The sequence below is a fragment of the Canis aureus genome, chromosome 8, assembly GCF_053574225.1.
Source record: "Canis aureus isolate CA01 chromosome 8, VMU_Caureus_v.1.0, whole genome shotgun sequence".
Lineage (NCBI taxonomy): Eukaryota > Metazoa > Chordata > Mammalia > Carnivora > Canidae > Canis > Canis aureus.
The window spans coordinates 41249888-41262723 of NC_135618.1; the positions used below are offsets into that span (position 1 = coordinate 41249888).

Sequence of the window (12836 nt, forward strand, 5' to 3'; positions counted from 1 at the left end):
CAAACAGCAGTGAGGTCACAGTGGCAATGTTTTAGGAGGGACCTTTACCTGTGATGCCAGCATGTGTGCCAGACAGGAGCAACTTTCAGTTAAGTTCGGGGGTGAAGGCAGATGTTCAGGAGCACAGCAAGACCTGGGGCAGTATTCCATTTCTTTTCCTGCTTTTCATCTCCGTAGATCAGTGGATTTCAGAAAAAGGGTGTGGTATGCAGCACAGATGCCCCAGCTGGTAACCTTCATAGTACATAGTAAGTGATTGGTCTCACCCTGTACTGGAATGGAACCTGCTTCTCAAGTGTACCTAATGGAACACTGGCAGGAAGCTTCATGGGATTTTGGTTTTGGCCTACTATTCTTACTATGATAGACCTGCTCCAGAGAGGACCAGGAAGGATACATCAGTCATGGCAGAGCCATTCTTCAGGAAGCTGAGCCTGGGGTAGCCCTGGTGCACAGGTAGTGGGGTGGAAGGAAGACAGGGAGCTTGCCTGGCAGGGCATACCTGTGGCCTGATGCCTCCCAATCTATGTCTGCCTCCAGATTTGCTGTGGGTCTCTGGCCCCCATGTCCTGAGGTTGATGTGTTCCTAGTGAATGCCAGAGGCCATATGGGTATAAGAATGGATTGAAAATTTCCAAACTGGAAATTTTGCTGCTTTAGAGAAAGGAAGCAAAGGGCTAAGCCTATACCAACAGTGACTCCCATTTTCCTCTAGAGAAGCAGTAATTGCAGTGGACTTACTCTGCAAACTAGTGGCTGCTGCTGTAGCAAGAGGATAATGTGGGGGGTTATAGAGCCACGTAGGTGAGAGTTTGTGGTTTGAAAGATGGCATTGCCTCTGCTTGCTTTGGGGAATGTCACACTTTGAAACAGGAAATAATTGAAAAGCCATTGGAAACATGGGTGTTGGCCTGTGGTATTTTCAGAAAAAGAAAAGAAAAACTTCTTTGTGCCATTTCTGTCTCTTTTAAACCTTCTTCAGGTTGGAGGATTACATAGAGTGGTTGTAAACAAAATGCTGCATGCTTACTTCAGCTGTGTGACTGTGTCTGCTTTGCTTTCTTTCCCCTGCAGACTCAGAATGCTAGTGCCTTTGAACTTGTCTTTGTAGGACCTGAGGGTTTTGATGCTGAGAGAGTGCTCATTGCTGCTTGAGTGCAGCATGGTCTCTAGGCCTCAATGTTGAGTCCAGTGTTCCAGGGGATGGTGGTGGCAGCTGAGAACAGAAGCCGCTCTGGTCGCATGGCATGCAGCAAGCAGCTGCCTTCACAGTGCTCAGAAAGCCATGCACACTACAAGCTGCTGCAAGTAGCAATGCACTCATTCTCTGTCAAGGGTTTTTGGGCTCATTGGAGCCCTAGAACACTCAGCGTTCAGGGGCTTTTGCTATTTAAGTGATTCCCTTGAGGTTTTGTTACTGCCACCTTAAGGGAATCCGAGATTCTGAAAGACTTGTGTTTTTTTTTGTTTTGTTTTTTGTTTTTTTTGTTTTGTTTTGTTTTTGCTTATTCTTTTACAGATGCTTCTCAACTTCATGGAAAAGGGCCTGGTGTACCACGGAAATTGTGACCTCTTCAGAGGAAAGGCCCGACTAACTTAGGTCTGGGCAGAAGCTGAACAAGTAGGTCTCAGAAACTGGATAATCACTATGCTCTTTCTGCCGATTGGTTCTCTTCTGGAGAAGGTGTGAGTGCTAAGTGGAGCGTCTCTTGGCACTGTGATGTGCCTTCTGTTAGGGGAGCAGCCCTGGGCTTCTCCAGAGGCACTGACTGGCCTGGTGCTCCAGGCTCCGCGGCTCTGTCATGGACAATCGTTGGAGGGGCAACTCTGGGCTGGGGTGCGCGCTGGGTCATGTACGAAGCTCTGGTGTCAGGGTGGAGCAGTTGGCACACGTGCTCTAAATCCACCTGACCCCTGGCATTTGGTCACAGTACCTCATGGTGCCCTACTGGTCAGGGACTCCTTCTGGCCACAGCAGGATCCCTGGATGGTCATGGTGTCCGTCCCATCCTCAGGCTGTGTGCTCAACAGGACAAAAATCCAGGCTAACACACAGCTGGGAGACTTTTTTTTTTTTTTTTTTTTTTGAAAAGTACTCAGAACACCTAATGTTTGCTCGTTGTGGTGGGGGCCAGCTTCTCTGCTGAACATGACAATGAAGCTCTTTCAGAAAAAAAGACCTTTGTAGATTCAATAGTTGTGACAGGATTTTTAAAGACACTTATTTTGGTCCAGATTTCATCATTACCATTAATGCATTGGATAGAATGGGACTGCTTTTCGCATGTCATATTATAGTAAGACATAATTCCAGTGCCTTTATGGTGGAGCAGAATTAGACACACGTCCATTCAGCCTTCTGAGTGGATCTCAGATGAAGACTTTTTTAAAAGATATGTCTGTATTTAAGACATAGCCAATTTGAGTTTTTTACAGTTGCACATCATGATCTGTGCTGTCCTGACTTGAAGGTCATCTGGACCCCCAAATCCCAGGTCCCAACAGCCAGAGCCCCCATTTTGGTTTTTTTCAGAGTTCATACAGGTGGACTGCAGAGCCCCAAAGCCCTCCACCTTTTTGAGGGCCAAGGATATGAGGGGTTCCAAGTCACAGACATTCCAGTTTGTTTTCTTTAGAAACCATTCTCAGGCAGAGCTGCAGGAACAGGCCTCTGTGAAGCATCTGCCATGTAGAAATAAGCCTTGCCATCCTGGAGCTCTCCAGGCAGCAGGGCTGTGCATTGACTTAAGGGTGGTGCGCCAATGAGCTCGGAAAGTGCGTCAGAGACAGACTAGGACAGCTATCCCAGAGCACACTCAGCCAGTGGCTGCTTCACAAGGATGGTCAAAGCCCTGGCCTGTCCTGTGAAGTGTGTACCACCTGGTGTGTCTGAACTGACTGCTTTGGCTAAGTGGTTGCAAATATGTTACGAGTAATCAGCCTCCTCAGAATGTACACCTGTGTGGACACAGGCAGCTCTCTTGCTTCCTGCCTTCCAGGGTACAGCGCTCAGTAACTCACAGTCATGCAGAGGTTTGCCTGGTTTCCAGCGGAGCTAGACCTCTGTCAGCTGTCCGGCTAGGCCTCTGCTCTTTTTTTCTTTTCTTTTTTGTTTTCCTTTCTTTCCTTTTTTTTTAAACGTTAAGAACCAACATGTGTTTCACATCGGGCTAGAGTGGATTCCTTATCCCTTCATTATATCTATTTTTTGCAACTTGGGTTTCCAGTTTGTTTACAGAATAGTCTTAGGTAGTAGCAAAAGAGCCAAAGAAGAGATTTGTATTGCTGAGCTCAGAGCCGCAGAGGCCGTCCGTGAACACGGAGCAGTGGGAACTCTCCAGGCTTCTCCACCCGAGGACACCCAAGGTCCCTTCCCTGCAGCGCTCCCTCCTCCCCATGTACCACTGAGTGTGCAGCTGGAGCAGAATACCCTCATTTTTAGGAATCTAGTGATGCCTCTTGCCTCAGGGAAACGTTTCTTTGATGGGGAGTTTATGAGATTTCTTTTTCTTGTTTATGCTTTATTTGTGGTAACGAAAGAGTGAATGACTTCCACAGCCATGGCCGGGCGGGCCGGCAGGCAGAGCGGGGCCTGGGGCTGCAGGGCTGCGGGGCTGTCCCTGGTGCAGCCGCTCCTGAGGTGTGAGAGGGGCTGTGGCTTTTGTGCGGCGCGACTATGTTGGTGTTGGGGGGTGGTATGGAAATTGTTAATCTTGTATAAAGCAACTCAATAAATTGTTTCAAGGTTTCCAAAACATTGTTTCTCATTCTCTACTTTTTTTTTTTTTTTTTGCAACTAATTCTTCTTCCCCCAGGAGCTGGTATATGTGGAATATCCATTTTGGCCAAAAGCCAAAAGGGAACAGGGGAAATAATAAGCCTCACATGCAAAAGAAGAAACACTGAAATTAGAATCAAGCCACCAGGTGTTTATTTTTGCACTATAAATAGAGTTCCCTAGTCCCATTTTGTTACATAATATATGAGATAACAGAGAACCTAAAATTCATTTGGTGAAAATCAAGCGTGTAGTATACCTAAATACCAATGAGCTAGTAAGACTTGTAAGGCACTGAAGCTAAGGCTAACAGCAACAGAGTCCTTTATGAAAATAATTTCAGAACCACAACGCATTCTCTGATGGTGCATTCCCCTGGGACAGTCTGGCTGACAGCCTTCACTCTAGCACCGAAGGCCAAACACTGTTCTGGTTTCTTTGCACCTTTTCTGGCCTAGAGCCCAGATCTATCTCACCAGGAGGCCTCTGACAGAAAGTCTGCTCTCAGCCAGAACCCTGGGGGAATGTGAATGTAGGTCAGCAGCCTTGAGGGGCCCAATCCTTTGATGTACAGAAAGGTGTGTGGAAGGGAGGCCTTTCTGCCCTAGAATCCCCCCACCTGGGGTGTGAAGGCCAGTGCGCAGAGAGGGCTTGTCTGCTTCGGTTGTCCTGTGTCATGTGCTTTAGTTTTTCGGGTTGCTTCCAGATGTCACAAAGAGAGTCTATTGATGGAAGTGTGTAGGAGAAGGGACAGAAGAGGGATATCACGGTTGTCCAATGATTAGAGGATGAAGCAGGTCCCTCACCCAGGTTGAATGACAGCAAGGGCGCAGGTCAGGAGCCTGCACGGGGCCAAGGAGGAGAAGATATGGTGCTACTGGGTAGGGGACAGCCAGCCACTGGCTTCCAAGAAGATGGAGGGCTGAGCTGTGCTTACTTTTGCCCAGACACCAGGACGGCCAGCTCCTGGATGGACATATCCTTGTTGACATAGCGGTCGTACTGAGCCGGGGTCAGCCTGCCTTTCTGCAGGGCCTCTTCAATGGAGAACTTCCTGCCAGACTTCCTGTCGTGGATCACAGAGGACTCCCCACTAGGACCCTTCACCGATATTTCCTCCCAGTCACACTCCTGGCTCCTGAGTTTGACAAACATGTTCCAGTCGATGAGACCGACCCGATGGGCTTCCTCTGGGGACAGCTCCCGGCCCGTGTCAGGGTCGATGACCACAATGGAGCGCCGCAGGTGGTTCTCCCTCTGCTCCCTCTTGACGGCCACGGAGCCCAGGCGCTTCTGCAGCTCATCGATTTCCAGGTCTTTGTCTTTGGAGAGCCTCTTGAGGTCATCCAATTCTCTCTCCAGGGACCACAGTCTGGAGTTCAGGTTTGTCCCAGAGTCGACCGCGGTCATATTTCTCAGGTCTCGTGTTTCTGTTGCTGCCATTTCAATTTCTGACTGGAGCCTCCGGGTCTCAAGCTGCAGGCTCTGTCGCTCCAGCTGTAGCCTGTGGTTTTCTTCCCTTAGGAAGTCCAGCTCTTTGGAGGACTTGGAGTTACAGAACTCTAGCTCTGACAGCTTGGCTTCCAGCCGACTCACTTCTGCATCCAGTTCTCTCTTGCTCCGGCTCTCCTCCTCCAGGCTGCTCTTCAGCTTCTGAATCTCTTGTTCAGTGTCGCCCTTCTCCACCTGGACACTTTCAGAGAAGACCACCTTCTCCTTGACCTCCATCTTCTCCAGGTTGACAAGCTTCTTTCTCAGGGTCTCGAGCTCACTCTCCAGCACCTGCCGCCGGTGCCTTTCTTCCTCCAGCTGGACTTTGAGCAGAGCGTGTTCCCGGGCCTGCTGGGGGTCCTGCTGCAGCACGACCTTCTGCTTGAGAGTCACCTTCTCCCGGGCCTCCCCCTCCTCCTCCAGCTCTGCCAGCCGCTGCTTAAGGCGCTGCACCTCTAGCTCGGCTTCCCTGCGCGCCTGCCTCTCACGCTCCAGCTCCTCCAGCTGGCGTTCTAGCTCCGCACGCCTGCGCTGCAGCCGCCGCAGCTCCCCACGGAGGGTATCGATCTGCCGCAGCTCCGCATCTATGCTCTCAGTGAAGGCGTTCACCTCAGCCCGCAGGCCAGGCTCCTCCTCGTACCTGACCACTTCCTGCTGGACCACCTTTTCCTTCACGTGGGACAGCTCCTCCTCCTTCTGCTTGATCTTCTCCTCCTGGGAGGCCCTCTCCCTTTCCAGATCCACTTGTTTCTTCTGCTCCTCCGATAGCCTGGCCCTTAAAGACTGTACTTCCTCTTTGGTTTGGGGGTCTTCCTGGAACTGGAGAATCTCCTGGACCACCTCCTTGGTCTGCACCTGCGGTTTGGTGTCTTTCAGGGACTGGATCTCTTGCTTCAGCTGGTAAATTTCTACATCACACCTTTCAATGAGTCTTGTCTTGTCCACAATCTCCTCCCTGAGCCTCTGAAGCTCTTTCTCCATCTCAGGGTCAGTTTTGTACTTGATGACTTCCTTAGTCACTTCTTTGACCTCTACCTGGGGGCCCCGCCTCCTGAGTGCCTCCAGCTCACTCTGGTAGCTCTTCAGCTGCTCCTCAGCCCCCCGGTACTTGCGCTCCTGCTCCACAAGCTCCAGGCGGAGATTGGCCACTTCCCTCTCTGCCTCAGGGTCCGGCCGAACGATTTCCCGCACTTTCTCCTGCACCAGCACTCGGGCATTCTCCTCCTCCAAGGCCCAGATCTTACGGAGCAGCTCAGTCTTCTCTCTCTGGTTGGCACGAGCCTTGGCTTCCTCATCCTCATACTGGCGTTTGAGGTCGCCGACCTCCCTCTCAGTTGCCACATCCTTTTCCAGCTTGAGCACCTCCTTCACTGTGATCTTCCCCTCCGCCATGGCCCGCTCCTTCTCCAGCCTCTTGAGCTTGTCCTGGAGGAAACTCAGTTCCTCCTCGTGCTCCTCCCTGAGCTTGCCCTCCCGCTGCTGGTCCTCCTGCAGCCGCCGGTACTCTGCCTCCAGCTGGGGGTCATTCTGCAGCTTCACCACCTCCTTCTTGGTGACCTTCTCCTGTGCCTGGTTCTTCTCCTCAGCCAGGGCTGCAATGCGCTGCTGCAGGAGGGCTGCCTCTGCTTCCCGGGTGCCCTTCTGCCGCCTCAGCTCCTCCAGCTCCTCCCTCAGCTTCAGGACCTCATCTGCCTGGGCTCTGTCTGGCTCGATGCGCAGCACCTCCTTGACCACGTACTCCTGCCCCCCGTCCCTGGTCTCCTGCTCCAGGGTGTGCAGCCGCAGCCTAAGCGCCTCTAGCTCCTCCTGTAGCAGCTGGTTCTTATGCTGCTCCTCCACCAGTGTCCGTTGCATCTGCTGGAAGCTCTCCTCGAGCACAGGGTCTGGTACTTTCTTCAACACTTCCTTCTTTATCACTGCTTCCTGGGGGCTCCGATGTTGCAGAGTCCGGATTTCCTCCTGGGCACTCTGGACCTCCTTCTCCAGCTGCTGTCTGCGCTCAGTCTCCTCATCCAGTTCCTTCTGGACCTTCCATGTCTCCTCCACTGTGGAGCCTGGTGTGCTCCCTTGCAGTGTCTCATGGCTCGCTCCCACCTCCGGCTGCTGGGAAGGAGGAGACAATGCATGGTTAAAGCTGCACGCTCTGTGGCCTGTTCCCAGCTGGTCTGGGTGCACCTCGGTCACCTATGAGCAGGTCAGACTGGCTGTCCTATGATCCCAAAGGCTCCCTCAGTGCTGAGTTCATGAGTAGTTTACCATTTAAAAAACTTAACGTATCTTAAAACCACAGAAGAGTGTGAAGTGAAACCACAGTCTCCTGCCTTTGATCCTGTTCCTCCTAGAGGCTAGCAGTCATCTTTGAGACATGTGCATTTCTACTGCACAAATGGTTGTCCCCTATTCTGCTCGCCACACGTTGCGCTTAGTACAGAGAGAGCATTCACTGTGGTGCTACTTCATTTTCCACAGTGTGGACAGACAGATGTAGGCTTCTGAAAATAAGTTACCTGCTCCTGGGCGCTCAGCAAATGTTTGTTGGATGGCATACATGTCACATTCATGTCAACAGAAGCACTGATGTGGGCCAGTGCCTGGACTGTGCTGCCCAGCCATGTTAGCCAGGGGCCGTGCCACTAGCTTACAGACTGTTTCTTTAAAGCAGAATGAGCCTTACTTTTCACCTGCTGGAATAGTTTCGAGTAAAATGTCTTACTAAAAGGGGCGCCTGGGTGGCTCAGTCAGTTAAACATCTGACTCTTAATATTGGTTTAGGTAAAAAAAAAAAAAAAAAAAAAAAACATTCGGTTTAGGTAGTAATCTCAGGGTCGTGGGATTGGGCTCCAAGCTCAGCGTGGAGTCTGGGATTCTCTCTCTCCCTCTCTGCGCCGCAACCCCCCCTCCCCGTCTCTCTCGTCTAAAATAAATAAAATCTTAAATAAAAAGGTCTTATTGAGATCCATTACCTGTCTCAGGAGACTCAGAGCAAACTCCAGATTCTGCAGCCTCTGTCTGTTGATGGCATTGACTTCTGTGAACTTGGCAACAAGAGCTGCTTCCTACAGGAGAGCAGTAAACAAACAGGAGTCAAAAGACTAAGGAAGAGTGAGCTGGACAGTATTTGATAGTCTGGCATTTGGGGACAGTGGGTGGCCTCTGGCCTCTTGCTACCTGGAGTTGGACTGCAGTCTAAACTGTTGGAAAAACTGGATGTAGAAGAAGACTAAGTCCCCATCTCTGTGGTTTAATGTTCTCATGTGTAGAAGGACCTAGTAACATCAGTCTTCCATGTGTACTTAGGAGGAGGGGGTGGAGAGCCTTCCAAATCCACAGCTCTGGCCCAGAAACCTCCGGCAGCCTGTCTTTCTAGGTGTATCAGCACTGCTGCCCGAGAACAGTTCTCTTTTCTTACTGAACCTGTTTGCACCCAGGAGGGCTCTCAGCCAAGTTTCCCTGTTGGGTGTACATCTTGGAGGCCTGCATGCTGTGCTCCCTAGAGGCCCTGGCAGCTCCAAGAAGGCCCAGCCCACAGAGCTCACCTCTTCCCTCACTTTGGCGGCAGGGGACTGGAGCCTGGCTCTCTTGCTCATGTGACTGCTCCTTCCATTCTCCAAATCAAGAAGGGACCTTAGCTTCTCTGCTTCTAATTCATAGTCCTGGGTGAGAGAGAGAGACATGGTTGAGAGCAGACAGAGGCAGTTGAGTCAGAAATGTTCTACCCCTTGAGGCTGACTGCAGAGGTCTACGCAGCTGCATCAACTGCCAGCAGGTTTTGAGAACCGTCAGTGCGTCAGCAGTACAGAGCTGTGTCCCTGAACATAGGACACAACACACAGTATGCCAGCACTTGCCCATTGTGCCCTAAACAGTGCTCCCTCCAGGCCCAGAGTGTGGCCCTCTGCTTCCCTCATTAAACGCCGCACTGTAAGCTGTATCTCACCTTGATGATGCCCCCTCTCTGTCAGTTTGACGACTTTGTAATCCATCCAGTGGGTGAATGATACCTCGCCAATTCTCTGCTATTGGCCACGTAGGTGAATTCTAGTTTTTCTCTTTTGCTATTGTAAATAATGCTGCTACAACGATTATTTATCCTCTATTGTTTTTTTCTATTTTTTTCCTTGAGGATAAATTCTCCCAGTTAACTGCCTCGAGCAGAAATCCCCTTTCTGGTATTCAGTGTCTGGTACCATACTGTTTTCCTAAGGGTCATGCCCTTTTACAGGATCCAGCAGTGCCTCAGGACAGCCTGCCGGGCCCAGGGCTTCTCTGTCCAGCTCGCAGGGAGGGAAGAGGCTCTGCTGTTTTGCACTCCAGGCAGGGGTCTCGCGGCTCACCTTGACAGCTTGCTGGTACTGCTGGGAGTGGGTGCAGACTTGGTGGACTTCCTCTTCCCTTCTGGCTATCTCATCCAGCAGGTTCTGTAAAACAATAGAGACTTTAAAAATCAAATTTAAAAAAATTGATAGAGGGCAGCCCTGGTGGCTCAGTGGTTTAGCGCCGCCTGCAGCCCAGGGTGTGATCCTAGGGACCCGGGATTGAGTTCCACATCGGGCTCCCTGCATGGAGCCTGCTTCTCCCTCTGCCTGTGTCTCTGCCTCTCTCTCTCCTCTCTGTGTGTTCTCATGAATAAATAAATGAAATCTTAAAAAAAAAAATTGATAGAGTAGCTGGCTTCCTTAGAATCTGAAATTATTCTTCTGTAATACAAAGTCTAATGAATGGCTTCCTTGTGTACAGTTGTTTGTCGCAGAAGGCAGTTCTCTAGCCCTGTGAAGAAGGGTCAGGAGGAGGATCGTCTTTGCCGGGAAACAAATGTTTACCGGGTGCTTCGAGATGTCAGGCACTGTTCCCATATCTTACTTAGATCAACTCATTTAATCTTCCAGCTGCCCTGTGAGGTAAGTACCATCATTGTCTCCAGTTTATGACACCGAGGCACAGCGAGGTTCAGTGACTTGCCCATGGGGACACGGCTATTAGGGGTTGAACCTAAGCTGTTGGGATCCAGCATCCTTGTCCCTACAAGACACTGCTGCCTTCCAAGGAACCAGGACTCTGAACTCTGGACATGGGACCTTTCACCATGAGGGCTCCTCCTGTGTTGCTGCAACCATTTATTCATTCAGCCAGCCTTCATGGATGGTCCATGGGGGGCTAAGCCTCGTGCTGGGCACCGAGGAAGGAGCGAGACCACTCTTAGAATTACATGCTGCTGGGCAGGCTGGGCCTGGCCCCTTGAAGACACAGCTCTGCCAGGCCTTTCCCCTTCTTCCACCAGGGCAGGTGGCAGCCACTGCCCTGCTCCCCTCCATGGGTGGGCCTGCCGACCTCCCATGTTCCCCATGCCCCCCGTGCAGCTGCAGGCCTTGAGCACAGAGGCAGCCACCCTACCTTCTGGTTCTTCAGCTTGGTCTCCATTTGGCTGAGACTGTCTGTCTCCTGGGGTTCGTAGCTGGGGATATGGGACAAGAACTGGAGCATGTGGTTGTAGCCGCTGCGGTAGTCCTCATATGCGGCCCTGGCGCTCTGCAGGCTCTGGGCCCTATGGAGGCAAAGCCCATCAGGCCTCTGCCACAGTCAGCAGCTGCCTCCTATACCCTTTTAAAGACATTATCTCCACTCATTTAAAAGGGATCAACTGTAATCTAACAAGATAATCTAATTACTTCCCCAAAAGAGGGTGGTTAACAAAATTACGGAATGGAAGGTTGGAATACTCTGTGGCCTCTATCAAGGACAGATAGGTCCATGCGTAGTGACTGGCAGAGATGCCCGCTGGGTATTACAGGACCTCAATTTACCACAAGTCCAAGGAAAAACCACAGGAAACGCTAGGAAACCTGATGTCACTGAAAATAAAAACATTAACATTTGAGGTACACAGCAAAAGTGGTGCTTGGGGGGAAACTTGCAGTATTTAGTGCTTTTATTGGAAAAGGAGGAAGCTCTCAAAGTAATAATCAGGAAAAAATAAAGCTAACAGCAGCAGCAGCAAGAAATTGTAAGGAACAGATGCCAGTGAAAGAGGAGACAGAACAAGAGAGAAAGGGCTGAAACCAAAGCCAGTTCTTTGAAATGGTCAGTGGACTGAACCTCACAACAGTCCGGAAGGAAAAAGAGAATAAAGTGAGAAAAGATAGAACGTCAGGAATGAGGGAGGGGGCATCCCCTCATGTGGAAACCATGAAAGGATAAGAGTATCATGAGCAATGTGTTGTCCATAAACCCATCCACTTGAGATGGACACACTGTTTCAAAGACACGAGCTACTGGACCTGCTCCAAGAATTAGATGACCCAGAACGGTTGAATTTGTAGTTAAAATCTCACACACCAAAAACAAATGGCTTGTAGGCCTGCGTGGCTTCTCCACTACCAAGCATTTAAGGAAGAGGATCTATTCAATAGGAGCTCTTCCGGAACAGAGAAGAGGAGGGTCAGAATGCGCCTGACCCCAACAAAGTGTAGGACAGGAAACAGCACGACCGGTGGAGGTGGTGTGTCGTCATTCGTGTTACCTACCTACGCCGGTTCCTCAGTATCTAGGGAGGGCACACAGACTTACCATGGGAGAAAGGGGCTGGTCATTACAATCACTAAGGGTTTCGGGTTTTTTTTTTTTAAAGACTATTTGAGAGAGTGCGAGACAGCATGACCAGGAGGAGCGGCAGAGGGAGAAGGAGAAGTGATCCCCCACTGAGCAGGGAGCCCGATATGGGGCTCGACCCCAGAACCCCGGGATCATGACCTGAGCCGAAGGCAGATGTCTAACCCACTGAGCCCCACCCTGGCGCCCCACCTTGAGTTTTTTTACTTTGCAATGTATTGCTTTAAAAAAAAAAAAATTAGACAATAAACAGCCTTCGGCAGCCTCGCAGCAGACCAGCTAGGTGGAGGCTGCTGTCCACCCGTGGCCCCTCACCTGAGCTCGACCTGCTGACGGACATTGTCAGAACGCTGGCCCAGCTTGTGCACCTCCACCTCCTGGCGCTCCAGGTCGGGGCAGTGCTCCTGGAAGCGGCTGGCCAGTGAGCTGGAGCACTGCTTGGCCGCCTGCAGGTTCTGCTCCACCTCAGCAAGGAGGGACTTCTGCGTCTGCAGCTTGGAGGCCAGGACCTGCCCGGGCGGAGAGGCAGGGCGCTGTGGCTGGAGCTCCCGCCCGAACTGCTTGGGGCCTCCTGCCTTGGTGGGGGTGGGGGGTGGGGGGAGTGTTAAGCCTGGGCGAAGGAAGGGACTAGGGCTTTGCCTCTGCATTTCCCCTTAAACCTGGTGGTCATTTCTGCAACGTTCTGTTTCATCACAATGACCACAGCCCAGGAAAACTAATGTGAAAACCCAGCAGTAGGCAGCATGTGCCCTGCTACATCGTGCCCAGGACCAGAAGGACCCGCTGCTGTCCGGGGGCAAGGCCACAGCTCTGAGGTGAGGATCTCCGCACAGAGCAAGGATTCTGTGAGCTGCTGTGTGAGTAAGGGGCCTCCCGAGCACTCACAGACTCGAACGCCCCCCACAGTCAGGCAGGTGGATGCACAAAGCAGCCCGGTGGCAACTGTGCCCAGAAAGCAGAT

The 12836-nt window shown here is 51.3% G+C and overlaps 2 protein-coding genes across 7 annotated transcripts in view; one reads left to right on the top strand and one right to left on the bottom strand.

Annotated features, from left to right (window-relative positions):
- UBN1 (ubinuclein 1) overlaps positions 1–3755 on the top strand; it is a 39348-nt gene extending 35593 nt beyond the window's left edge. For 3 of the 5 annotated variants that reach the window (XM_077906493.1, XM_077906489.1, XM_077906491.1), the window contains 2 exons: positions 178–248; positions 1520–3755. In XM_077906493.1, the coding sequence (XP_077762619.1) occupies positions 178–233 (56 nt within the window). In that variant the 3' untranslated portion in view covers positions 234–248; positions 1520–3755. The remainder of the gene's footprint in view (positions 1–177; positions 249–1519) is intronic. The other 2 variants (XM_077906490.1, XM_077906492.1) reach the window with 1 other exon arrangement.
- A 153-nt stretch (positions 3756–3908) lies between these two features.
- PPL (periplakin) overlaps positions 3909–12836 on the bottom strand; it is a 45431-nt gene continuing 36503 nt past the window's right edge. The window contains exons 17-22 of one of the 2 annotated variants that reach the window (XM_077906488.1): positions 12191–12384; positions 10661–10811; positions 9604–9687; positions 8806–8922; positions 8233–8325; positions 3909–7369 (exon numbers count right to left, since the gene is read on the bottom strand). In XM_077906488.1, the coding sequence (XP_077762614.1) occupies positions 4712–7369; positions 8233–8325; positions 8806–8922; positions 9604–9687; positions 10661–10811; positions 12191–12384 (3297 nt within the window). In that variant the 3' untranslated portion in view covers positions 3909–4711. Of the gene's footprint in view, positions 7373–8232; positions 8326–8805; positions 8923–9603; positions 9688–10660; positions 10812–12190; positions 12385–12836 lie in introns of both variants that reach the window. The other variant, XM_077906487.1, reaches the window with a different exon arrangement.